This window comes from Pipistrellus hanaki (genome assembly GCF_964339955.1).
Source record: "Pipistrellus hanaki genome assembly, chromosome: 11".
In the NCBI taxonomy this organism is placed as follows: domain Eukaryota; kingdom Metazoa; phylum Chordata; class Mammalia; order Chiroptera; family Vespertilionidae; genus Pipistrellus; species Pipistrellus hanaki.
In genome coordinates this window covers 66,825,311-66,852,987 of record NC_140513.1, presented here as the reverse complement: position 1 = coordinate 66,852,987, position 27,677 = coordinate 66,825,311, and the positions used below count along the sequence as shown (strand labels likewise).

General features: G+C 50.0%; 1 protein-coding gene across 1 annotated transcript; it reads right to left on the bottom strand.

Annotated features, from left to right (window-relative positions):
• Positions 1–35: 35 nt before the first annotated feature.
• Positions 36–27,677, bottom strand: FBP2 (fructose-bisphosphatase 2). Its single transcript, XM_084898994.1, has 7 exons — positions 27,385–27,677; positions 22,093–22,255; positions 17,859–17,951; positions 10,988–11,128; positions 5,275–5,412; positions 3,879–3,998; positions 36–742 (listed from the first exon to the last, which is right to left on the bottom strand). Exons 1-7 carry the CDS (start codon positions 27,552–27,554, stop codon positions 548–550), a joined length of 1,020 nt encoding a protein of 339 aa, XP_084755120.1. The 5' UTR covers positions 27,555–27,677; the 3' UTR covers positions 36–547.

The window sequence follows — 27,677 nt, the reverse complement described above, 5'->3', positions numbered from 1 at the left end:
TTTATTGATTTTTTTTTTTTTTTTTTTTTTACAGAGAGGAAGAGAGAGGGATAGAGAGTTAGAAACATCGATGAGAGAGAATCATTGATCAGCTGCCTCTTGCACACCCCTTACTGGGGTTGTGCCCACAACCAAGGTACATGCCCTTGACCGGAATCAAACCTGGGACCTTTCAGTCCGCAGGCCGATGCTCTATCCACTGAGCCAAGCCGGTTTCGGCTGATCACTGTACTTTTTGCCCCAAGTAGATAGCTACCGATTACTTGAACTGACATAATTACAACCCTTTTTTTAGCCACTGTTCATGACAAAAGACAAATCCAAGCTGTTCTTTTCACATGTGGATCTTTATTCTTAGCCATGTACACTGAGGACAGTCTCCTCTGGCCTCTAGACCTGTCCTGAGCAGTTTGATGCTGCTCTTCTGTTTGTGGTTGGGTGGACTGGCCTGTTGGGACTCATCAGCCCTATCTCTGCCTGTCAGTCACCTAGGGTTCTTAATACAAAGGACAAGACTGAAAGAAGAGGGCTTGCAGGGTTAAACGCACTACTTGCCTGCCTGGTTTCTCTGAACACAGGTGAGATATTCCTGCACATCATCCGGGGACCCCAGAATAAGGGGGACTCGTTGGTGAATGGCCTCGGGCTTCACGTCCAACACCGGCTGGGTACCCGTGGTCGCCAAGCCCCCCGCCTGCTCAATGATGAAGGCCACAGGATTGCACTCGTACAGGAGCCGGAGCTGCAGAGAAAGGGTCAGGCAAATTGCAAGTTGCCCCAAATCTCAAGCCCTGCCCCTGAGGCTGGACACGGAATTCCTACGCTGGACTTCTGCCTGGTTGGCGCAGGGGGCTCGAGCCCCTCCGCAGAGATCTAGCACCTCGGGAAGGCAGCTGGGTACATTGGCTGCTAAGCAGGGCATGGGCCTTCGCAGGCACCTCTGCTCAGCAGCTACCTGACTTGTGACCTAGGAGAGACCTGCCTCTTCACTCGGCAGAGGAGACCTCGGTGCCCCTTTCTTACCAGTTTCCTAAGGAGGGGAACTGAGCCTGGTAAGAAGCTCTGTCTGTGAGAACGGAGGCTTGGGTGGGGTTGGAGGGTCCCCTCAGAGTGCTGGGTGCTCTCCCAGGCTAACCATAGTATCCCGGGGGGTGGCAAGGAACTCCACTTCTCAAGTGTCCACTCGGCTGAACAGTGTGCTGGTACTTAAATTGCCTTAAAATAAATGAACCCCCTTTGCTTATAGTACACAGCATCCTGCATGTCCCCCTCAGGGTCTAGCAGTGAGGTTTGCTCGTGGCCTGCCTCTCCTGTGCCACCGCCCTGAGAGCAGGCACAGCTTCTATCTGGGTCAGTGTGGCCTCTCCAGTCCCTGTGCTGTCTGACACAAAGGAAGTGTCCAAACAAGGCTACCACAGACCTCGCTCCAGGGCTCCCAGCAGATGGCAAAAATGGGGGTGCGGGCAAAAGTGGCCCATGCCCTTCTTGCCAAGCTGCACCCGTGGACCCAGGGCCGAGCCTGTACTGAACAAGGAATACCTTTTGTAAATGGTATGATGGAAATTAGCAGGTGACCTCCCGTGTCAATAATTCATGATGAGTTGGACTGAAATGGGCTGGAATGAATGTTCTTTTTGGGCTTATTTATGTAATTATGTTGTGACTCCCTCCCCAGAGCACCACCCACCATACACACACACACACACACACACACACACACACACACACACACCATTAGATACAAGGTGACATTCTAGCTAATTTTTCTGAGTTGGTACCACTCTATCTTCTCCTTCTTCCCCCATAGATGCAAAATCTATAACTTTTTAAGTCCCTTTTTGTTGGGAGCCAGCAGAGTTGAGGCAAGCAACTCAGTCTTAAGGAAATAGAATTAAGTTCCTTCTAGCAGAAGTTACGCGGTGCCCTGAGGGCTTGGCCAGAAGATAAGATAACCTGCAGCTTAGCATCTTCCTGCCACTTCCCCTTCCTGATCCTCCCCCCTAGATGGCCCAGCCTTGGAATGTTGCACCTTGGAATGTCACACTCCCCCTGGCAGTTAGCCAATCCTGTGTTGCCAGATACCAAAGACCCCCCTGCATAGGCAACCCTGCCCCCCTTTGTTTCTGCTGTATAAATACAGCCATTTCAGAGAATAAAAATCGGAGCTTGATCAGAACCTTGTCTTGCTCCCATTCTTTCTGGTTCCTGCGGGCCCCCGTTGTTGCCCCGCAGGTTGGGACACCTTTTCTATAATCAGCTTAGGAAGTGGCTAACCCAGCGCTATGCAGCCTTTTTCTTGCTTTCCTTCACATCCATTTTGAAGACATATTGAAACCACTTGGAGAAACAGCCACATCTGGTGCTGATTTTTTGTTGTTGTTGTTGTTTTGTTGTTGCATGGAGAGGAATAAAGTGTGTCTGGTTTGGGTTGGACAGCCAGGCACTCAGGAGAGAGTATGTTAAGACTCTGGGGCATTAACTTGCCATTTTGGTAAAACAGAGTACAATGCCCTCCCCTAGACCTCCTGCCCTTAGAGCTGTGGGCAGCCTGGTGGGGCACAGTGGAGCCCCAGCGCATGTGGACACCTGGAGTCGCTAGTTTTGTCCCTGATCATCCACAGGAGGACACTGGAGGCCCTGCTGTTCCGGACAGGGCACCAGGGAGACTCTGGCCGGCCACTTGTAGAGCTTGGCTCTTTCCGCGCCTCTCCCTGGCCCGGGGGTGAGGGCAGGGCTTCTGGGTGTCAGACACGAACGTCCCAGGTTGTAACCAACTGACCTTTGTTTGTACCTTGTTGACTCAGACTCTTCTAAATCAAACAAGCCAAGCACAGCCTTCACATAGTTGGTCCTGGAGCCAAGGTTTGCTCTGACCGTAAGATCCCAGGGCTGTCACTGACTGCTCCGAAGCGCAGGCCAGGGCTTCCTCTGCCTTGGCCTGTGGCCCTTACAATCTATTCCCCCCCCCCCCCCCCCCCGCAGTTAACATCTACACGGCTCTACAGAGGCAAGCAAACAGAGGAGAGTTATCCTCTCCACACACACACACACACACACACACACAGATGGGGCCACAGAGACCCTGAGAGCCAAAACATGGAGGTCGGAGCCAATGGTACTCTGACTATGGGTGGTGGCTATGGTGCTGTGCACATCAGTCTATGTAGGCAATTATGGCAATGTTTATATAATTATATATGTGCATTTTTGACAAATATGAAATCATTTTAATAATTAGTAATAATTAGTCTTAATGTTCTCCCCATTGAAACTGAGAAGGTGGCAAGAATGGTTGTATCTAAGAATTTCCTCATCTCTTGCTTGATCTCCTTTACTTCTCCGTAACACTTCTTTTAAAAAAATATATATATATTATTGATCTTTCACAGAGAGGAAGGGAGAGGGATAGAGAGTTAGAAACATCAATGAGAGAGAAACATCGATCAGCTGCCTCCTGCACACCCCCTGCCAGGGATGTGCCCACAACCAAAGTACATGCCCTTTGTGAGTCCCCTGAACACGTTTGTAAAGTGCGTGTTAAATGCATTTCTTTTTAGGAAGCGGGGCCATAAGTTTATTAGATTCTCAAAGGGGTCTATGATCCAAAATGAGTTGATGGTGTAGCTGAAAGTCAGACAGAACCTGTGGGAAGTGGGAGATAAATACACTGACTGGTGGTGAGTGAAGGGCAGAAGGCAGAGGAAGGGAAGGCCAGGAAAGTCACCACTCGCACTTCAGCCTTCTCCTCCAGACCACAACAGCCCCGTTCACTCACACACCTCACTGTTCCCTGCTGCCCACTCACAGGCGGCAGGCCCAGGGCAGCAGCAGCCGAGAAGCAGGTGTGAAGAGAAAAGGGGTGGACGAGGGAGAATTACCTTGCCCTTGGGATTCTTCTGGTTCGCCGGGTACAGGAAGATCCCTCCATAGACCAGGGTGCGGTGCACATCGGCCACCATGGAGCCCACGTACCTGGCCCCATAGGGAGGCCCGCTGTCCTGGAAAGCAGAGAGGGAGGAGACAAGATGCTGTGAGTTCTGCAATTGGCTACACCCACCCCCGGGCACACGTCCAGCTGGTGTGGCCTTTGCGTTCCAGGTTCTCATCCTGCACCCAGGAGCGGAGGAACTGAAAACATTATGTAATTAAGCATTTCATTCATTAGGATTCCCCTTAGCTGGACCAGTGATTGAACTATTAATTAAGTGAGGACTGCTTAAATTAAGACACTATACCCTGAAACAACCTTACGAGAACAGCTATTTTAAAAAAAGGAAGTATATACTGCAGAAAAGCAGATATGCCACCCCAAGTTATGCCACTGTAGAATACTGATTCTTTTCAATTAAAGTCCACTGAGGCATAGCCCTGACCCACCTCTGCCCCCGAAAGTGGGAAATAACTCCCTTGCGAAAGGTACCCTCCCTGTCCCAGGAGGGAGGGCCAGCCTTACCCCAGAGGCAGGGAGGATTCAGCAGAGTGTTTAGGGCTGACAGGGCTGGTTACATCCTCACTAATTTACGACCCTACAACCCCTTCTCTGTCCTCTCAACTCTTCACACATTTGTTGTTTCCTTGTCTAAAAGGAGCTTTTGTCATTTCACATTTCCATGGAGCTCCTATAAGTGCAAAATGAAATTAGTTTTCTCCTGTTAGTCTGTCTTATGTCAATTTAATCAACACACCAGCAGGAGACTCTAGAAGGGAAGGAGAGAAAGGTTTTCCTCCTCTGTGACTCCCTGGCGCCACACCTCAGAGTCCTCTTCACTTCCGAGAGCCAGGCCCCTTGACAATGACAACATTTGCACTTAACCCAAAAGTCTCCCACTGGCAAACTTTTAAGCAGCTTTAGAAACCATTTCTCACTTAAAATAGTGCATCAAAATGTTATCACGTCAATGTGTGACCCACAGAGAACAGAACCCAGTCTGTATTTACGTTCCAAGCCTGGTGTGTCTCCTAGCACCTCTCCCATGGGGCTCGGCACCGCTCAGGTGTTCCATAGCCTCCTGTGGCCATTGTGTGTTAGTGCAGATTTCATTACAACCCTTTCCTTCTCATATCTCAAAAGGGGTTAAAGTGCGGAATATTCTCTATGTCCTTTTGGGAGGGGGAGGTATTTTTATTTTTTAATTGAATTTATTGGGAAGCAACCAATTGATGCATCTCTCTCACATCAATGTTTTCCTCCCCCCCCCCCCCCCCCCCCCCCCCCCCGCCATTGAAACAGGAGCCCACTGAGACAGCGTTCTGCCTTAGGCTTTCTTCACTCACCTCGGGGAATTTCTTTTTCTGCACGTATTCCGTGGTGGCAGCATCAAAATACTTGGCATAGCCCTCATTGAGGCTGTAAATATTTCCTTTCTTTTTGATTTTGACCTCTTTTTCTACCAGAACAAATTCACCAAGAGCCTAGAAAGTTGAAGAAAATTACCGGTCAGAAGAGAGATACCAGGAAACAGAAGCCAGCAGCACGCACCCCAACAATCCCAGAACATGAGAAGATGTGGGCCTCCTGCAAAGACCAGGGGGTTGCCAAGTCCTTCAGCAGCCTGCCCAGTGATATTTGCATGAGATCTGTAAAGAACAGTGACAATATGACTGCACAGGAAGCATAAGCAGCAATATAATATAATTCAAGAAGAGAGAGTTTCCTTTGTAACATCCACAGTCAGCTAGACTACTCATTACAAGGCCCCTCGCTGTGTTTATCCCCCCACTTACCACCCTCAGCTAATTCCTAATGTTTTCAGGAAGACTTGAGCCATTGCCAGTGAGAGGAACAAGTTACACAAATGAGGGTTTACCATAAAGGTGGAGAGGGCAGTTCTACCACTAATTTGTGGTCCAGTTATTTTATTTTAATAATTCAGTCTTGGAAACCATTAAAAGCTCCTGGTGTACCAGTTCTTATATGGGGTAAAGGAGAAATCCCGTCAATCAGAAACTGTATGCACTTGGCATAAGGAATAGTGGATAAAACTTAAAGAAATCCTCAGAATTATTAATAGCATTGTGCCCAGCCCCGCATGGTCACCATCTGTAGGACACTCTCGGGTACCCCGGTGCTGAGTGCAATGACGTCAGTCCCTGTGGACATGATCAGCCAGGGCACATTTCACTCAAAAGGCTGGATGTCTCCCTAAGTCACGGGAAGGGAAGTCAGGGCCTGGAAATCCCATCAGTTATGATACGGCAGCTGGACTAGGAGGTTCCTGGTGAACATAAACGACATTTCCAGAATATAAAGAGACACGGCCATACCTGCTATGTGAGAAGTGAGACAGTGACAAGGATACTCAGCTCCTGTGGAGTGTGAGTGATGACTGCTTCCCTACCAGTGAGTCCCTGCCCTCACTTTAATCTTCCCACCTCCTAGAGAAAAATCACTGAGATATAGAATCATTAAGTGCACCCACTTCTTGACAACACCCAATCTAGAACTGACTTTTCTCAAATCCTCCTAGAATCATCAAGCAAAATATGTGTCATCATAGCCGGTCCCATGGTTCCTCCATCGTGCATTCTCTGTTGCTCAGTAAACCTAACTTATTTTTATTATAGGTATTTTTTTAATTTCTTTATTGATTATGGTGTTACATATGTGTCCTTATTCCCCCATTACTCCCTCTAACCCCCCCCCCTTTCCCTCACCCCCCTGTTGATGGTGTCCATTGGTTAGGCTTATATGCATGCATACAAGTCCTTTGGTTGATCTCTCCCATTACCCACACCCTCCCCTACTTTCTTTCTGAGGTTTAATGGTCTGATCGATGTCTCTCTGTCTCTGGATCTATTTTTGTTCATCAGTTTATGTTGTTCATTAGGTATGTTCTTGATGGTCTCTGGTTCATGAGCTTTAATATCCTATGTGCACATTTGTTGCTTTGGAGCAGCCTAGCACAGAGTTCTACTTCCTAAAAGCACCTTAATGTCCTTTGGTGAGTGATTTCTTCCCATTGGATGCCAGTCTAGGAAGACACTAAGCTGGACCTCCCTCAGCACAAGGTCAGGCACTTGACTGAGCGTGGCAAATTAGATACTCCCCCCTATCGTCTGAATGAGAGGCAGAATCCGCAGTGGTGTCCAAACCAGACTTGTGGTGATGCCAGTCCATTCCTGTGCGTCTTGTTGCCTGGTCCCCTAGGCCCGCCCATTTCTAGCCTGGGTCTCCAGCTTTCCCTTGAATGCCGTGGCATCCTTTACTCAATTGTGCCAGAATCCCTTTCTCTCCTGCTTAACAGTAAGAGTGAGACATACACAACTGTTGTCTAACTAATGTCATTCACTTGTTCAATCCATCCCTGAGCCTGGGGTAGGGGTACTCAGGCCCCTAGAGGGTTGTTTCCTATTGTGGGAAGGAGATAGTTGTGGAGGCTTACCGTAACCTAAAAAATATGTCCCTTTGTTTTGACTCTGTGATCACTAACAACCACTGATTATTAAAAAGCTTCCCATGGCTTTGAGGAGAAGGTGCCTCATTATTAGGCACCATATCTTTGTCATTCAGAAACACCTCTGCCATTTGTAAATGGATGCCTTGACATTGTGGTTTATAGCACATTTGAGTTTGGTTAACACGGTGTGGTCCCTTTCTGACTGCACAGGACGTGTTCTTTGACAAATCAAATGATCAGCCCTGCAAACAGGCTCTGGTTGACCATTTCACTTTGAAAGCCTCTGGCCTGTGAGTCCCTGCCTAAGGAATCTGCTGGCCCCGCCCCATGATTTCTCCATCTGTGACCAGAAGCTACTTCAACTTGAAGTCAACCTCCCAAACAAGCCCTAAACTTCCCACGCTGGGTCTTTGCTGACATTTCCTTTTTAATAGGGTCATGTGATCCAAGGCGATTTCAGGCTAGTGAAGAAGGATCAGTGTGCCTCTTCTTTCTGATGTGCCATCAAACTCTCTGCTACCTATGTCCAGACCGAGCCCTCTGTCGTGACTGAAGATGGGAACAACCACTTCCGAATGTTCTTGGAAATATTTTGTTTGCAATCAAGAGCAGTTTACTCAAAATTGATATAATAGTTAAGCACAAGACTGCCTGTAAATAGGTGTTCTGGGACCGATTTGTGTGTGTGTGTGTGTGTGTGTGTGTGTGTGTGTGTGTGTGTTTAGGGCACATCATCAGGTTTGGCTGAGAATTCAAGTTCATGCAACTGAACTCTGACACTATCTCCTTGGAAACCGCATGAGATTCCAAGGCCCTCCACTTCAGATGCAGACCCAAGCTCAGGTTGTTTCCTACGGTTCTGACCAACCGGCTATAAACCAGAGGTTTTTGGTTTTGTTTTTAAAAAATATAATTTCTATTGATTTCAGAGAGGAAGAAAGTGGGGGGGGGGGGAGAAACATCAATGATGAGAAAGAATCATTGATTGGCTGCCTCCTGCACACCCCCCACTGAGGATGCAGCCCAAAACCTGGCATGTGCCCTTGACTGGAATGGAACCCGGGACCATTCTGCCCACAGCTGACACTCTATCCACTGAGCCAAACCAGCTATGGCTAAACTAGAGACTTATAGAATGCCTATTACCACCTCCCCAGATTAATTTGCTAGTGTGGCTCAGAACTCAGACAAATACTTTATTTGTCAGATTACCACTCAAGAACAGCCAGATGGAAGAGACATGTAGGGTAAGGTAAGGGCAAACGGCTCAGAGCTCCCATACTCTCACTAGGCATCTACTCACCCCAGTCTCCATGGGTTCACCAGCCAGAAAGGTGGGGGGTATGGAGGCTTCATTACATAGGTATGATTGGTTAAACCACTGGCTTTTGGTGACTGAGTCAACGCCAGCCCCTCTCCTCTCCGTGGAGACCAGAGGGTGGGATCAAAGGCTCTGAGCCTTTGGTCACATAGCTGCTCCATTGGTGCTTTCTGAAAGTCACCCTAATAGCATAGGTACCTTACCATTCCCAACACCTAGGGAGCTGTGAGCCAGGAACTACGGGTGAAGATCAAATGTATATGAGAAATACATTTTGGTCCTCTGAATGACCAAATACATATTTTTCTTTTAAATTACAATATTGAAGCCTGAGTGTGACTCCTGGCTCCAAGTCACTAGCATGACCTTGAGCAAGTTACTTACCTTCTCTGTGCCTCACTTTCCTCATTTGAAAAATGGGAATAATAGTAGGACCTACCTCAGAGGACTGCTATGAGGTTTTAACGCATTCATACATGCAAATTACTTGGAACAGAGACCTATCCCCACTTAACAACTGTCAGCTATTATTCCAGAACAGTTTTAGAAAGGCTGTTTTATGGTCTGAGAGTAATATTTGTGAACCACAGAAGTTCTCCAGTTTTCCTGCTTCTTTGAACATTAGGAGAATTTAGAGTACCAGCAAACTGAGACCTCAGTGGGTTTTTATCTGATGAGTTTATATGTGAAAGGTCTATATTTAAAGAGATACTGGGTTTCCCTACTATAAAGTTTGTTTTAACTGTTTGGAAAATTTGTAGCCTCCTCCCCTCCACACACACACCAACACGTGAGCTCCACCAGGGCTGGAGTGTCTGTCTGCTTGGCCAGTACTATGTCTCCGCCTAGAACGCTGCTTTGGGGCGTACCAGATGCTCAGTAAACATTTGTAAAGTCAAATGCAATGGAACTGCTGAACAGGTGCTTTTGACTTACCCAATACTAGAAACTTGGAAATGACCTTTGGTCTAAATTCTTTTAATGGTCACAAGACCTGACCGTATTTGGCAAAGTAATTCACAAATGATAGGCAACGCATCCAGATTTTGAAGAGAAATTCTCTAAGTTACAAATATTTCCCAAAATTTCTGCTGAACATTTTCATTGTACACTTGCCATGAAAGCCCAGCCTTCCTTTTTGAACTCCTGCGTCTTTATCTAATTATTTCTTCCTTTAGTCAGCATCAGGCTATCGGGTTTTTCAGCTACCCTGAGGCTGTGCATGCTTTCATCGGGAGAAACAGGAGCCTAACACAGAATCTGATACAGCAGTTTCCACATCGCGCCTCCTATGGGGAAGTCCTCCAAACCCAGGCTGTCCAATCGGGTAGCCAGCAGCCACAGGTGGCTGTTTCAGTTAATTAAAATGAAGTAACATTTTCAAACCCGGTTCCTGGATCACACTGGCGTCATTGCAGGTGTTCACCAGACACATGAGGCTAGTAGCTCCCGTGTTAGACAGCATGCCACCCAAAGCATGCCTACACCAAGCACGTGCTAATGCGTGGTGCTGCGCCAAAGAACCCATGTTTCTGTCTGGAAATCGGCAGCCCTGGGATTCTTAAGCCACTATATTCCCGTAAACCAAAGAGGAATACATTCTTTTTTTCTTTCTTTGTAATTTTATTTTTTAGTATATTTTATTCATTTTTTTTACAGAGAAGAAGAGAGATGGATAGAGAGCCAGAAACATTGATGAGAGAGAAACATCGGTCAGCTGCCTCCTGCACAGCCCCCACTGGGGATGTGTCCGCAACCAAGGTACATGCCCTTGACCTGAATTGAGCTTGGGACCTTTCAGTCCACAGGCCAACGCTCTATCCACTGAGCCAAACCAGTTTCAGCAGGAATACATTCTTTAATGGACTGGCCTGAGTTGAGAGGACTGAACCTGCAGAACCCCTCTCATTCCCTCTCTTGGACAGAGGTCCTTAAAGTTTTTTATGACACTGCTGGTGCCCCAAACTAGACTCTGGCTCCAGAAGCAAGTATTAATAATGACCAGGGCCCTGGCTGGGTGGCTCGGTTGGTCATCCCAATACCCTAAGGTTGTGGGTTCCATCCACAGTCAAGGTACATACCAATAAATAAGTGGAACAACAAATCTCTTTCTCTCTCAAACAAGCAAACAAACAAACAAATTAAATAAGTAAAATTAAAAAAGAAAAAAATTATTTCAGAATGACCAGGAACTTATGCCAGGTGACTAGAATGGAAGTACAGAGCCACATGGAGTCCCAAGCGCTGAAGCTGCCATATTGGTACTTACTGGGTCAAGCATGAAGAGGTCCACTCCTTGCCCAGTGGAAAGAGCCACCAGGGTGGCACTGCCGTAGAGGGCGTAGCCCGCGGCCACGATGTTGCGGCCCGGCTGCAGGGCATCCTTTTCCGAAGGCTCCTCCTCTGAGGTCTGAAGAAGAGAGCAAGAAACAGTGCATAGTCTCCGGAGAGAGCCTTTGCCAAGGTGTGAGCTTCTTAACTCTCCTGAGGAATATCTTTTAAGGGTAAAATAAAACGTTGTTTTGACAGGAAACTCTGTATCTTTCAAAATATGCTCACAGCATGTTTCTGTGAAGCAGTGGAGAGGCTCTACAACCCTCTTGGAAAGAGAAGGGTCAGAGGTCAGAAAGGTACTCACATAACATCTTGAAACAGAGATCAGTAAGGCCGGGGCTGGACCCATGTCTCCCATAGCTAAGCCAGCCTCGTTCTAAACAACTAACAAAATATGGGGCCAGCTTGCCCTGCGCTAGTAACAGCCTAACAACTTTATTTTAAAAGCAAATCTCATCTTCTTTAAGGGTTTCTTTAAAATGTCACTTTCCCTTTAATATTTTTCTAGGGCTACAAGTTAATTTAATTAGAAATGGCACATTCCTTTTAATGTTTTTCCTTACTTTTACAATCTCGCATTTTTTCTAACACACACTGTACAAACAATTATGTTTTCGTTGACTTGTGTGTATGTGCTTAACAACTTGGCTTTGTTCGCAGATCCCCAGGCAACACACAGACCCTGAGAGGCGGGCCCCAGAGCAGGGGAAGCAGCATCAGCATCACTTGAGATCTCACTGGACATGCACCTCCCCAGCCTCCAGAGTCAAATGCCGGGCCCTCAGCATCAGCCCTCCAGGTGATTCCAGGACCACGGCTCCAGAGCGTGGTCTCCTCAGAGATGTAGATGGCAAAGGTGGTATTAGGTTTTTAAATTCAAAATCTTTAGTCATCCCCATTGGAGATTTGGAAATACCTGTGCTCATCCATCAAAAAGATCACATTTTCTTCATATGAAACCAGTTTTCCCAGAGCGGAGGTTTTCCTTTCTCTGAACTGTGAGCCCGCTGCCTCCGCAGGCATCACAATCTCCCCTTGGTCCTTGGAAGCTTGCACTGTGGGTTAAAGATAATCCCTCCTCTCCAACTGGCTCCACTGGCCTTCAGTTACTTGTAGAATCCCTGTCCTTGAAAAAAAATGACAAGAAATACTTTCTAGATCACAAGACTTCCCTCCTATTGCCCTGACTCTGTCTTCATCTGTATCCTGGAGACCAGGATGTCTGTCTACACTGCCTTCCTTCTCCTGTCCCCACAGCAGGCTGACGCTACCTACTACCGTGTTTCCCCGAAAATCAGACATCCTCCGAAAATAAGACCTACTTACAGGTTTCCTTCTGAGTGAAATATAAGGCTCCCCCCCCCCCTGAAAATAAGCCCCCCCCCACCCCAAGGCTAAACATGAGAGATTTGGTCCACTGATTCTGAAAGAAATGAAGTCACAAGAAATTCACCAGGAAATTCAGGAATTGGATTGTAATGATGATACTCCAGAAGATGACATGATTGTCATCGAATAAATGAGTAAATTCTTGATACTGTAGGATTCACAGTTTGTCTGGTTTGTGTTGACAACTATCGTATTACCGTACCGTATACAGGTAATAAATTTCCTTTATTTTCATTTAACAATAAATGTGTACCATATTCTTCTTCATGGAAAAATAAGACATCCCCTGAAAATAAGACCTAACGCATCTTTGGGAGCAAAAATTAATATAAGCAATGTCTTATTTTCGGGGAAACAGGGTAAATCTGATGCATATCTTCCTGTCTTCCTCTTACCTGACCTCTAGGCAGTGTTGGATCCATTGGCTGCTTCCTCCTTCTTGAGATGCTCCTTCTCCAGAGCTTCTGTCCACTTCTCTCTCGTCTGGCTTTCTTTCTAACTCTCTAGATGTTTCTTCTCCCTTGCTTTTTCCAATTCCTCTTCTTAAATGTTCGTCTTCCTTCTGGTTCCTCCCCATTGTCTACCCAGTGTAAAATGGACCTCACCCTATTCAGAATGGGGATTCTCAGCTGCTGTATTTGTGCTATGAGTCCCAAACCCTCCCCAGAAGTTTAATGGGGTCTGGGATAGATTCCTGCCCCAAACTGGCCCAGAGTTTCTGCTCCAGAAATCTGTATCTGGGGCTAGAACATTCTGGCTGATGGCAACTTAGGAGCATTGGGGTGACCATCTTTCTTCTGTCATTGGCCAAAGAATCAGAAAAAAAACTGGCCCGCAGTGAGAGGAAAGAGTGCAGCAGCCATGGGAAGATCAGATGAGAGACTTTGACTCTTCTGTGGCCCAGGCCCTGACTCAGGCTGGCCATATTTCTGTCTTGGGGTTTCCTGATTTGTTCCTGCCATTTACACCAGAGTCCTGACTAATAAAGCTCTCTTCTCTTCTTCGTCTACACACTTCTCAGCCACCTCACCCACAACCAAAGTTCCAACCCCTACATAGGTGTCTGCACTTCCCAAACCTCCATTTTCATCTCTCCTGATGGCCCAACTCTTGGAGCCACCTGCCCAACAGACATTCCTATTCAAGTCCCACAGATGTCTCAAGCTCAACATGTCAAATATGGAATTCTTCTGCTCTGTCTCACTCCCCAAAATTTCCACTCTTCTTCCATTGCTCCCCATCTGAGCAAATAGCACCATCATCTGGTCCCTCACTACTACCCATTGGTTCGAGTGACCATCACCCCCTGCCTGGTCCTCTCACTCCATCTTTGCCCCACTCTGATCCATGTCACTTCTCTATTTAAAACACTTCATTGATTTCCCATGGCCTTGATGTCCAATGCTCTTCAAATATAAAAAGAACTCATAACTCAATAGCAAAAACACAAACTATAAGATTTAAAAATGGACAGAGGAATTGCTAGACATTTTCCAAAAAGATATACAAAGGACTAACAGGTACATGAAAAGATGGTCAAAATCACCAATTATTAGGGAAATATAAATCAAAATCACAATAAAATATCACCTCGTACCTGTTAGAATGGATATGATAAAAAGATAAGAGGTAAGTGTTGGTGAGGATGTGAAAAGAAAAACCCTGTGCACTGTTGATGGGAAAGAAAGTTGGTGCAGCCATTATGGAAACAGGTTCTTCAAAATTAAAAATAGAATTATCATATGATCTAGCAATTCCACTTTTGGTTATATGTCTAAAGGAAATTAAATCACTATATTGAAGATATATCTGCACCTCCATACCTCCATGTTCATTGCAGCATTATTCACAAAGGCCAATACATGGAAATAACTAGGTGTCCATCAGTGGATAAATTGACAAAGCAAATGTGATATATATATATTGGAATGTTGGCTATAAAAAAAAAAAAGAAGAAGAAAATCCTGCCATTTGCAGCAACATGGATGAAACTCGAGGGCATTGTGCTAAGTGAAAAAAGTCAGAAAGAGAAAGACAAATACTGTATGAGCTCACTTATATGTAAACTCTATAAAAAATAAACTCATAGAAACAGAGGACAAAGGGTGGGGGGTTGGGGAGAAATGGGTGAAGGTGGTCAAAAGGTTCAAGTTTCCAGTAATAAGATAAATAAGTTCTTGAAATGTAATAGACAGTATAGTAACTACAGTTAATAATGCTGTATTATACATTTGAACATTGCTGAGAGAGTATGCCATAAAAATTCTCATCACAAGAAAAAACATTGCAAATATGTAAGGTGATAGATGCTAAATAAGCTTATCATGTTGATCATTTCACAATATATACATATACTAACTCATTATGTTGTACACCTAAAACTAATACAATGTTACATGTCGATTATATTCCAACTAGGGGCCCGGTGCACAAAGATTCATGCACAGGGGTGGGTCCCTCAGCCTGACCTGCACCCTCTCCAATCTAGGGGCCCTCAGGGGAGCCCTCTCCAATGCGGGAGTTTCTGTCTGTCTTTGCAATCATATGAGCGAATTGTCTGAGACCCCAATCCAGTTTGATTCGGTGCCCACAGAATAATAGAGGCTTTTTTTTTTTTGCTCCATTGGTGGAGATTTCTTAGAAGTTCCCTTTAATTTTTCCTTGACACTGTGACTTTACTTATATCTCTCACCTTTGCTTTCCCTCCATCTCCCACCCACAACAGTAACTTGCTCAAGGCTCACTTTGCTCTAGTTCAGTGGTCGGCAAACTCATTAGTCAACAGAGCCAAATAACAACAGTACAAGGCTTAAAATTTCTTTTGAGAGACAAATTTTTAAAACTTAAACTTCTTCTAACACCACTTCTTCAAAAATAAACTCGTCCAGGCCATGGTATTTTGTGGAAGAGCCACCCTCAAGGGGCCAAAGAGCTGAATGTGGCTTGTGAGCCGAAGTTTGCCGACCACGGCTTTAATCTCTAGGAGATCCCACTACGCATCTGCCACCAGAACTACGATTCCCAGCATTCCTGCTGTTCCCCATACTCTTGGTTTCTGCTTCCAGTCCAGGGGCTGCACAAACCAAAAGGACTTCAAACTCCAGCCGCCCCCAGGTCAGGCTGACAGGCCTGGACACTTCAGTGGTGTCCCTGGGACCCCAGCTCTCGGCGTCAGTGCACACACGCTGGCCACAGGCTTGAAGCAGGCGGGCTCCCAGCGATGCCTGCCTCATCACCCCGACTATGCGGAGGGGCGGGGGGGCATCCCACCAGCCCCCCGCCACTGGGTGTGTGCACACTGCACACAGGCCTGCCATCTTTGTCAGGTTAATTTGTGTACTCACTCCTGGTTGGCTGCAGGAGTCACAGAAGTACGGTCAATTTACATATTTGTCTATTCTTGGTGCAGACAACACTGGGGGAGGAGCTATTAAGAGCTGTGATGGTGGCCAGGACCGGTTTGGCTCAATGGATAGAGCGTCAGCTTGGGGACTGAAGGGTCCCCCGGGTTCGATTCCAGTCAGGGGCATGTATGTTGGTTGCGGGCACATCCCTGGTGGGGGGTGTGCAGGAGGCAGATGGTCGATGTTTCTCTCTCATCGACATTTCTAGCTCTCTATCTCTCTCCCTTCCTCTCTGTAAAAAATTAATAAAATATATTAAAAAAAAAAGAAAAAAAAAGGGCTGTGATGGTGAAGTTAGGATGCCTGTTTGAATCCCTGTCCTGCCTGGTGATATTAACTGAGTTACTCACCTCCTCTGTACTTCAATTTGTTCACCAGTTTCTAAAAAACCGGCAGAGGTATGTGTGCCTCCCCCGGGGCTGAGGTGCGGACTCACCTGGAGCCCTGTGCTGACTCCTGCTCTCTTCCAGGATCTCATAAATATCAGCCCAGCGATCTCTATTTTTATCTGAAAGCTGCACCTCCAAGGGGGAACAACGCTCCTTCACTCACCTAACTCATTTCTGCTTAAACCTCAAACAGCATCTTAGTTTTAACTTTCTCCGATACCAGAGAAGTGTCTGGAGCCCTTCTCTCCTCCCTCATGAAAGTCTCCTTGTCTCTCTTCAACGCAAAAGGAGGCACACCGACCCCGCGGCGGTGTCCTCTAGCCCACGCAGGTGTGGCTTCCATTCTGTCCTCCGCGGCAGGAGGCAGGGGCCACTGGTCTGCGCCTTGCTTTTCTTCTCAGAGAGAAAGGTTGGGCTAATTCATATATTTCTGCCAAGGTTAGTTTTCTGCTAAGCTTTTGCCCTGAAAATCAAATCTTTGCTCCTTTTTGGGACAACCATCAGCCAAGCATCATCCATGTGTGCAGACGGCACCTTGGCCGGCCCTGCGCTGGTTTGATGGGAGGGAGAGGAGAGGAAAGAGTGTGTACCGGGCAGCCAGAGAGCGGGCCTCAGAAAGCAGGCCCTGGGCAAGTTACCAAATGAGCAACCTTGAGACCCTCATGTGCCTCCTTCTGCCCTGAAGCCATCCTGACTGGGGCAGGACCCACTCTCGGGAGGAGGAGGCGTGTGGAGAATGTGGTTGTCTGCAGTTTCTGGTGGCCTCAGACTGAGGCAGCTGATCTCACTGTGGTTAGGTCTGTGGAGCAGAGCCTGGGGTCATGCTGTGTCACATGGCAAAAGGGGCCTTGAAGACGGAATCAGCCTTTTACCCACTTAAACAGCAGCTTCCCGGGGACTCTCCCGTGGGCCCAGTCATGTCTGCGGCCCGGGCCTCCTCCCCGGGCCTCCTGAAAGCAAAGTCATGTCTGCGGCGGGGGCAGGGCGATGGGGCAAAGGGAAGGTGCCAGAGAGGCCCGAGGAGTGAGAAAGGCTGGTCCTGTCTTTGCTGGCTCTGCGGGAGGAGCCAGGAGCCCCCTCTGTAGGAAGCCTCCGGGAGGGAACTGAAGGAGCCCGCACCCTGGCCAAGAAGCCAGGGCCCCCCAAGGCCCTTGAGCCCGGAAGCGCTGCTGCCCCCACAGCCCCGCCGCTCAGCCCGGTCCCAGGCCAGGCTGGCACGGGTTCGAGTTCAGTCTGGGGAGAGGCTCAGCAGAGAACCGGCCGCACCTGCCAGGCTCCCAGCCCAGGACCAGGAGTCGCTGGAGCGGCGTTTGAGCGCTGATTGGGGACATGGAGGAGAAACATGCCCGGAGCCGCCCCGGGCCTGGCGTCTGGGTCTCATTGGGGCTTTTAAGGCCGGTCTGTGCCCTCCCTTTGCCCCGATCACAGTGCCCTGGAGCGAGGCACGGTCCCCCGTCCCCCAGCGGCCACGGGGCCGAGCGGCCCCGCCCCCGGGCTTCTGCTTGGCGGGGGTGTGTGTGTGTGTGTGTGTGTGTGTGTGTGGTGGGGGGTGGGGGGGGAGGTAGGGGGTGCACCTGCAGCCTCCGGGATCCCAGGGGAAAGGCAGAGGCCAGACGCCGCTCACCTTCCGGTAGATGGCGAAGATGGTCCCGATGGAGGCCAGGCAGTCGATGTTGGAGGAGCCGTCCAGGGGGTCGAAGCAGACCACGTACTTCCCCTGCGGGCAGAGGGGGCCGCCGGTCAGCGCCGCCCCTGCTGACAACACGGCGCCAGCAAGTGATGGCGGCAAAGGGGCATTTTACAAATAAATCAATTTCTTAGGAAAGCAGAGCACACCGCCTGTGTGCCCTGTGCCCTCCGCGCCAGCCTGCCACCACAGAGCGGCTAATGCCACACAGCGCCACGGAGCCCCCCCCCCCCCCCCCCCGCCTCCGAAAAGCATCCCCCTGCCTCCCTAGGCCTCCTCCCTGGACCCTCCTCCCCGGGCCTCCTCCCCGGCCCTCCTCCCCAGCCTCCTCCCCGGATCTTCCTCCCCGGGCCCTCCTCCCCGGACACTCCTCCCCTGCCCTCCTCCCCGGGCCTCCTCCCCGGCCCTCCTCCCGGACCCTCCTCCCCGGCCCTCCTCCCGGACCCTCCTCCCCGGCCCTCCTCCCCGGGCCTCCTCCCCGGCCCACCTCCCCGGCCCTCCTCCCCGGCCCTCCTCCCGGACCCTCCTCCCCGGCCCTCCTCCCCGGGCCCTCCTCCCCGGGCCTCCTCCCCGGGCCCTCTTGCCTGGGCCTCCTCCCCGGCCCTCCTCCCCGGGCCCTCCTCCCCGGGCCTCCTCCCCGGCCCTCCTCCCGGACCCTCCTCCCCGGCCCTCCTCCCGGACCCTCCTCCCCGGCCCTCCTCCCCGGGCCTCCTCCCCGGCCCACCTCCCCGGCCCTCCTCCCCGGCCCTCCTCCCGGACCCTCCTCCCCGGCCCTCCTCCCCGGGCCCTCTTGCCTGGGCCTCCTCCCCGGCCCTCCTCCCCGGCCCTCCTCCCCGGGCCCTCCTCCCCGGGCCTCCTCCCCGGGCCCTCCTCCCCGGCCCTCCTCCCCGGGCCTCCTCCCCGGGCCTCCTCCCCGGGCCCTCCTCCCCGGCCCTCCTCCCCGGGCCTCCTCCCCGGGCCTCCTCCCCGGCCCTCCTCCCCGGGCCCTCCTCCCCGGGCCTCCTCCCCGGGCCCTCCTCCCCGGGCCTCCTCCCCGGGCCCTCCTCCCCGGCCCTCCTCCCCGGGCCCTCCTCCCTGGCCCTCCTCCCTGGGCCCTCCTGCCTGGCCCTCCTGCCTGGCCCCGGGGCGGGAGCCACTGAGGCCGGAGAGGAAGGCCTGAGCTGGGCATCTTGCAGGGAAGAGGCGGGGAAGCTGAAGATGGACTTGGACTCACTCCTCCCACAGCCACAGTAGGGCCAGTTGGAGACTTTTTTTTTGTTTTTCAGTTATAGGTTTATTGATAATGCTTTCTGACTCTGTCCCCAGTGTTTTTCTTCTTCATTTTGGAACATTTTTGCCAAAAACAAAAAATCAGAAAGTCTCAGAGCAATGCCCAGGCCCTGTGGGTCTTACTAAGAGAGCTGTGTGCATAGATACCTCAGGAATAAAGACGCTCCTCGGCACCCAGCCCTGCGGACGGAGGCCAGTGAACGGGGAGGGGGCGGAAGGGCGGTGTCTGTGATTCCTTACGCCCCCCACTCTGCTCTCCCAACCGGGCCAGCCAGCACTGCAGGAGGAGAGTCACCAGACACTGCCTCCAGGCTCCTCTGCGGGGCCTATGCAAGCCTGAGGGGAGGGCGGAGTCCCCTGGCTGGTTACACTCGGTAATGACACGTGAGCCTTGCCTGGCCGGTTTGCTCAGTGGACAGAGGGATGAGGGTTCAATTCCCGGTCAATGGCACATATCTCAGCCGGGAGTTCATCTCCAGCCCTGTCCGGGCACGTGTGGGAAGGCAGCTAACTGACGTGCCTCTCGCACGTGGATGTTTCTCTCTCTCTACCCCCCTCTGCCTCCCTTCCACTCCGTCTAAACATCAATGGAGGAAATATCTCAGAGGAGGAGGAGAACCCCACAAACGTGAGCCTGGCTGGGTGGCTCAGTTGGTTACAGCATCATCCAAACACGCCAGGATGTGGGTGTCATCCCTGGTCAGGGCACATACAAAAGCCAATGAATGCACAATAAGTGGCACAACAAACCGATGTTGTTCTCACCCCCCCCCCCTTTAATCACTCTCTCTCTCTCTCTCTCTCTCAAATCAACAAATAAAAATTTGAAAAAATTCATTAAAAATTTTGAAGTAAAATAGGGGTCATTTCTGCTGCCACTAAGATTACTTTCCCATGACGTTCCAATGGGTGACGCCCTCCCTTAAGTTGAGATTTATTCCCCCCCCCCCCCCCCTTGCTCAACAGGGGGAAAAGGACACAAAAAAGTGGGGTAATTCATAAACTTGGAAATTTCCCATTCTCCCTGAGAATAATCCAGCTTAGCTCATTCATTCATTCATGGTTTCAATTAGTATTTCTTGGGCACCTATCATAAGTTGGAAAGTATTTTGAGGAACTTATATGGAAAGAGGCATGGAGCATTCAACAACTAGCATGAAGACATGTGTACCTCAGGCCAGCTGGCAAAGAAAACAGTAGATGAGACTGAGAGAGAATTGAGTGTCACATCAGTGAAATTGAAAGTTGAAAAGAATCGGTGTGATTTAACTTAAATCATATGACCAGAAGAGTAAAGTGCTTTTCATACTCCCTGGCACACAGTAGGCACTTAATAAATTTGGCTTCACCTTTTCAGTCCTACCAGCTAATCATAAAGAAATGGCACGTTGTCCCTAACACCCAACGTATAAACCAAGGGCCAGCAGTCCCAGTGTGTGTTTTGTATTTCTGTATCACAGCCGAACATAGTTGAATTTTTTGGCCACCAGCAAACCTCTCTCTTTATAAACTGTCCATGAGACCTAGTGAAAATGGACCCTCCCAGCCATGCGCTGACTAACCATGTTGACCATTATATTAATGCAGAGAGCCGCCATCTTTACGACTTCAGTATTAGTCTGACCGTGTGTCAGGAATGAATATTGAAATCATAACCTCCTTGAGGAAGTGGGGGGGGGGGGGGGGGTCTGGAAATGGGGAAGGAAAAAGTAAGAGGCTCTTTCCAGGAACTCTACTCTCTTTACTGAACTTGATGATTTTCAATCTCTCCCCCCCTCCCCCCATGCCAGTACTAGTCACCGATGGGTACATTAAATGAAAATCCATGAACCCCACTGCAAAGATGCTATATGTCTCCAGCAGTAAGGGCTTCTGGGAAATGCTGGGCCTCTGTTTAACCCTCTCTGCCTGTTTAACTCTCTGTAGCCTCGGGTTTGGCTGACTACCCAAAAGCCGGAATGCCAGGCCCCAGGAAGGAGGTTTACGAATGTACAGAGTGTGGATAACTGCCTGACGTTACCTGTTAACTCAGGAATGCCCTGTTCTTTCTAGTGGTCTATGTGACTACCCACCACACGGCTTTCTATTAACCCCTGTGGGAAAGAGACCCTGTCCTGGGAGGGTGTCTTTGGAGTCAGATGGGATCAGGCAGTTTAGGGCAAGCTCCGTGGGGACAGAAGATGGTAGTTAAGGAGGGAACGAGCCGGATGGTCAGGATGTGAGCAAGATAGGCGGAATGTACCAGTCAACCGGAGAGCTGCCCTCCCCTCCGGAACCCAAGAGTGGGAAATGAGGGCAAAACGAGATTGGCTGGCGCTTTTCTGAAAGAGCCAATAGAGGGCAAGAGAGAAAAATGAACCTCAAGACTAGTGAGCTTCCTCAGGTACCCTTTTCGGGATCCCCTTCCCATGCTGAGAGTGTTGTTACTTTTACTGTAATAAACTATTTCCCTTTGCCTACCCCTCCCTTGTCTGTGAATTCTTTCATCAGCTTCTGGAGACAATAAATCCAACAGCTCAGACTCAAGTCCCACAACCACTGGGAGCAGCTGCTTTGCTTGTCTGTGAGTTTCTCCTATGAGAGCTCAGGAATTTGGATGAGGTTCTGTGTCAGTTCTTCAGAATCCATCCGGAAGTTAGGCTTTTGGGGCTTTCCCCTGACATGCATTTCGGTAAACCACTCTGATTTACATTCTGAATGAGTCACTGTCCTGCTATGGAGTAATTTTTTTGCAAGATAACATAAGACTTCCAACTAAAGAAATATGCAGTAGTTTACGGAAAACAAGTAAGCTAAGCAATAGAGGAAAACCCCAGAAACAAGAAATGCAAGGCAACAATCTTCTCAACTGATTATCGCCACCTAGTGGTGATGAGCAGAACTGCACCCCTTCCGCACGCACCCTCTTGTCCTTGGCGGTGATTATGGCCTCTTTATTCTCTTCTGAGACCAGCACACAGGTGCTGTAGGAGGACTGCAGCATGTTGATGACCAGGGAGTTGGACAACACATCCAGTTTCTTCACCTCATCCCCTGTCACGTTCACACTCCCCGCAATCCCATACCTAAGAAGACAAAAAAAAAAAAAGAAAAAAAGTTGATTAACATCCCTGAAGGATTCTGAACTCCAACAAACAAGTCCAGACACTAACACACCACCAGTATGTCTACCTTTCCCTTCATGGCTCCGGGGTCTCCAAATGATAAACACAGCCCCAGTGTGGCATGTGCCCAGCACAGACTCCGCCTGCTTCCTGTACACCTCCAGGACATATGGTCCTGGTCCCTGTTCTCCCGACACGCTAACCAAAATCCAGTGCTGCTAACTCCCAGCCCTGCCCTGGGCCCCTGCTGCTGCGGAGTATGAGTTCTAAAGTCAGACAGCCCTCTAATAATTAGTCTAATTAATGATCCAGAAAGTAAAGAACCGTGACTTTCCAGCCCTGGAATTTTTTAAAAAATAATCTTTTATAAATCATAACGTGTTTTTAAATATATATATTTTATTGATTTTCTTTTCTTTTTTTTTTTTTTTACAGAGAGGAAGGGAGTGAGCTAGAGAGCTAGAAACATCGATGAGAGAGAAACATTAACCAGATTGGGGATGTGCCCGCAACCAAGGTACATGCCCTTGACTGTAATCGAACCTGGGACCTTTCAGTATGCAGACTGACGCTCTATCCACTGAGCCAAACCGGTTTTGGCTGGAATTTCAATATTTGTTACTTATCTCAAACAGTGGCCTGCTGGGCTGAATTAAAAACCACCCTGCTATCAAATGGTTTTACTTGAATAAGAAGGAAATGTGGAGACAGACTTCACTAACTGAATATGGTTTTTCACTCTCTCTTTTCAAACGAATCAGAAACAGCACGGCTCTATACTCCTACCTGGGTTTTTGTGTTTTAGAGTATTAATATGCAAAGGTCTCAGACCTTCCCTCCTATGGGAGGGATCCTTCTAATAGTTGAGTCAGATCACTGGTCCACTCAGAGTTCCCAAGTCCCCACCTGGAAGGGGAACCCCTCAGGCCACCAGCAATGCCTGTCCCCACCCTGACACTGTCCCCGTGCCTCAGCCTCCAGCCCCGCTGGACTCACAGCTGCCTTATGGCCAAACCCAGGTTTGCTGCCCGCCCCCATGCTCTTCCCTCCAAGAGCCACGCCTTCTGCGTTGTTCCAGCTGCACAGGTGCTGCGGCCCCCAGTGCCCAGCAAGCTTCCTCTCATTTCCACCTTCGCTCAGGGCACTGCCCCACAGGAGCACTCCCCGCACGGTCCCCTTCATGTTCCCACCACACGCCAGGCACAGCCCTGCCATCCCGGTCCAAAGACATTCCCATCTCCTCATGGGAATGTCTTTCCTGCTCGGTACCCGCCCACTGAAAGCCTGTGTTTACTTCCTCCGCATTCAGAGTCATGGGAGATGCTCGGGGCCTATCACTGAATGGTGACGAAAGGATGCAGAACAGAAACTTCTCTCCTCTCCCTTTTAAGCACCATTTATTTGCTGAAAAAAATCCCCAGGAGGATGAACAGGTAGCCTGGGTTAAGAACCTTGGATTTAGCCCAGTGGAGACAAGTCACCCTCTTCCCTGATGGATAGATTCCCCTCCCCTGCAGCCCTCCCCCATCATCCGCTGTCTGCTGCGATGGCAGGTGCTGAGCCACCGCCTTGGAAAACAATACCGACAGCTGGGTTCAAAATAAAAGCAAAGAAACAAATAACAGCAACAGCAGAGCTGGTTATTGTGCGTCGGAGTGTAATGTGGATTCCTGAGGCGGATGCTGAGGGGAATGAAGAGAGGGAGTTCCCCAGGTCTCCGGTGGGCAGAAATGAACAATGGGCTCTCTGCCCTGTGCTTGCAAGCCCCCCATACCCCACAGAACACACCCTTACCCACCCCTCAGCAGGCCCCTTCCCCTCCCCCAGGCACTGGCCTCCCTGCACCCACACCCCTGCCTCCAGAAGGGATGGAGGCTCATGCACAATGAGGACCAATTGCCCAGCAACCCCTCCGAGTGAGAGCCTGGGTGAGCTTCATTGCCCCCAGAACACTCTAACCACTGAGCAGCCCTAAAGCTTTCCTGACCATGTTTATGTGGGATGTCCCATCATCACCTACATTAATAAAAGAACAAGATGCAAACTGACTGCACCTTCATGATGCCCCACCAGCCAATCATGAGTGAGTATGCAAATTAAAGATGGTGAGTTGATTTTCATATTCAGGCACTGAGCGGCCAGGGTCGGGGTGGAAAGCAAGCATCGCACCCCACCCCAGCTGCTCCTGGCCTCTGGGCAGCGTGGGAAGGCAGAAAGGCGGCTCTGGCCGGAGCAAAGGGGGTGCCAGCAGCCAGCGGAAGGAAGGCCCATTCTTGCATGAATCTTCATGCACTGGGCCTCTAGTTGGACAAGAAAAGCCTTAGAGATGTTTTCAGGGAAGGCCTGCTAGCATTCCCTTCTTCCTTCGGAGAGGGGTGGAGGAAAAGGAAGGAAAAAGAGAATGTCTGTCCGCTTTTCAGTTGTATGCCTAGAGCCTGTGCCTAGAAATGTCTCCCCAAAAAGAGGAAGCGAAGGGTGAGGGGCTGGAGGCCCCTGAAGGGAGGTGGCAGGAGCCTGTGGAGAGTGCCCCTCCCCTGAGCAGAGTTCCTCCGGACAGAGTGCAACCCGTTCGCTCTCTGAGAAGCGATCCCAGGGGCCTCTTCGAATCGTCTCAGCATCTTGCTAGAAAGAAGGGATTTCCACCCAATGGACTGCTCCCACTGCACTGTGGTGCTGTCCCAGAGGAGGGGGAAGGCTGCTGTCTGCCTGGGCAGAAGGTGGAGTCCTCGGCCAGACCCAGGAAAACTCAGCCCCCAGCCAATGTGGGAGCCTGACGTCTCGTTTCCACGGCCTGCGCCTGCCACCTAGTGGTCAGTCTGCAGCATCGACCAACCCTTTGGCGAATTTCCCCAGGTCTGGGCTGTGAACTACGGTAATAAAGAGCATTTACTGAGCTTTGAGGGTCCGCACTGTCGCTATCATCCTCACATGGACTTACCCTTACCACAGCCCTACAAGTGAGGGGCTATCAATATCCCCTCCATTTTACAAACAGGGAAACCGAGGTCCCAGCGAGAGTAGGTGGGGTGCCCACGAACTCACGGAAGGAAAAGCCAAGTCAGGTGAGCCCCTTAATTATCCAATTCCTGAGTCCACTTCATCTGACATTCAACGGCCAGAGAGTCAGTCCTGCAGCCGAATGATCCCACCATCCACAGCAGCTGCTGCCTGGCGCGTCCTGCCAGAGCAGAGCCCCTGGGCGTGGGCGAGTAACCCTTAGATGCCAGCGGGAGCGGCACCGAGCAAAGCCAGGCCCTCATACAGGGCGAGGCAAGCCACTGCCTCGTGTCTCTCAGCAGGCCCCTCGCCTGGCAGGCGCAGGGCAGAGGCAAATGGCTGCACTCACATTCCTGAGGGTCCCTGAGTGTGGAGCTTAGCATTGTCTCCAAATGACAGCAATGCACAGTGTGGAAAAGCTGACAATACAGCGTCTTTACCCAGATCCCGTTAATGGGTCACAAAATCTTATGCAAGTATTTACCTAATTATCTGTGGTAATTATACTTGTCATATAATGCTGTCACATTTTTGTGTTAAAAGCACTATATTGTCTTTCTTTCTTTCTTTCTTTCTTTCTTTCTTTCTTTCTTTCTTTCTTTCTTTTTTTTCCTGTGTTGTTTTGTTAATCCTCATCTGAAGATATTTCCCCCCATTGATTTTAGAGAGAGTGGAAGGGAGGGGGAGGGGGAGAGAGAGACACATTGATGTGAGAGAGACACATTGAATGGTTGCCTCCCACATGCTCCCTGACTGGGGCTAGGGATTGAACCTGCAACCGAGGTATGTGCCCTTGAACAGAATCAAATCCCTGACCCGACCCTTTAGTCCACAGGCCAACACTCTAACCACTGAGCCTGCCAGCCAGGGCTATTTTATTTCTTTCATTTAGTTTATCGTTAATGTTGAAAGTATTACAGATGTTCCTTAAAAAATAAATTGTTAATAATAAAATTTTAAATATGGGCCTTTGTTATTTCTTCATTTTAGAGTAATAATAATCCTATGTAACAAAAGGGTAATATGCAATTCAACCAAATGGCAGAACAATGGGTCACTATGATGCGCACTGACCACCAGGGGGCAGATGCTCAACGCAGGAGCTGCTCCCTGGTCATCAGTGCGCTCCCACAGGGGGAGTGCGCTCAGCCAGAAGCCGGGCTCACAGCTGGTGAGAGCAGTGGCGGTGGTGGGAGCCTCTCCCTTCTCCACAGCAGCGCTAAGGATGTCCGGCTGCTGGCTTAGGCCCACTGGCCCACTGCTCCCCGCACCATCAGTCAGATCCCCTGAGGGCTCCTGCACTACAGAAGGGCACAGGTCGGGCTGAGGGACACCCTCCCACCCCCCAAGCCCCAACCAAGTGCATGAATGCCATGCACCGGCTCTCTAGTAATAAATAACAGGCCCCTTCAGCTCCTGGGCGGTCCTCACTGGGGTGACTACAGTGAGACGTGAAGTCCAAGGAAGACTGCTTCTTTTTATCACAGACAAACCCTGTGTCGGTCAGTGCCCGTGGCCTGAACTTGGCTTCATTCTGTGCTTGAATAAAGCACCAACGAGAACCACGTGTAGAACGCTGTACCCTAAAAAGTTGGTTTAAAGATAAAGGGCTCCTTTCGGTGTGAGAAAGGAGGTGGAGCGGGCCCTGAGAAGTTATCTGTAACTGATTCCTAGCTCCTGAGAACTGGCCAAGGTCAGGAGAATAAAACGCCCCCCTCTGCAGAGGGCACAGTCCCCTGGCTGTTTCTCTGTGCCAGTGAGAACGCAAGGACAGAAGCCACAGTAATTCAACGTGTTTTAATGTAACAAGTCCCTGAGCTTGCTATCACTATAATGGCAACTGGAAGCACTATATACGTATATACTTTTTTTCTCTGGAGCACGTCTCCGAGTACTTTGTTCCCTTTTTGAAAAAGGCCAAAGTCCCCTTTGACAAAGGAGACAGAAACGTGAAGGCAACTTCCGTGCAGGGCACACAGGCAAAGCACTTTGGCCGGATTCCCTGCCAAGGGCCTGCTGCCTCACCTGCCCTCACCCTTCAGGGCCCTGTCCCCCGGCCGGGGCTCTGCGCCCGCACCGGCTCCCGCACTCACAGGTTGGCCAGGCCGGCCTTGCGCACGGCCGAGGAGATGGCCTTGATGGCCGTCAGCATGGAGTTCAGCAGCTGCGTGAGCTCCCCCGTGCCTCTCGCCTGGCGCCCCCTCTCCATCACATAGCGGGTGAGGGTGAGCATGTCCGTCTCGAAGGGGCTTCTGTCCGTCATTGTGGCCGGTCCTTTTCCAAACCCCCCGCCTTTCCCCGCAGAAACCCTTGCGTGCCTCCGAGAGCGGTCGCTCCGTGGCTGCAGAGCTGGCAGGACCTCTGAGGAGCAGTGTCCCAGCCCACG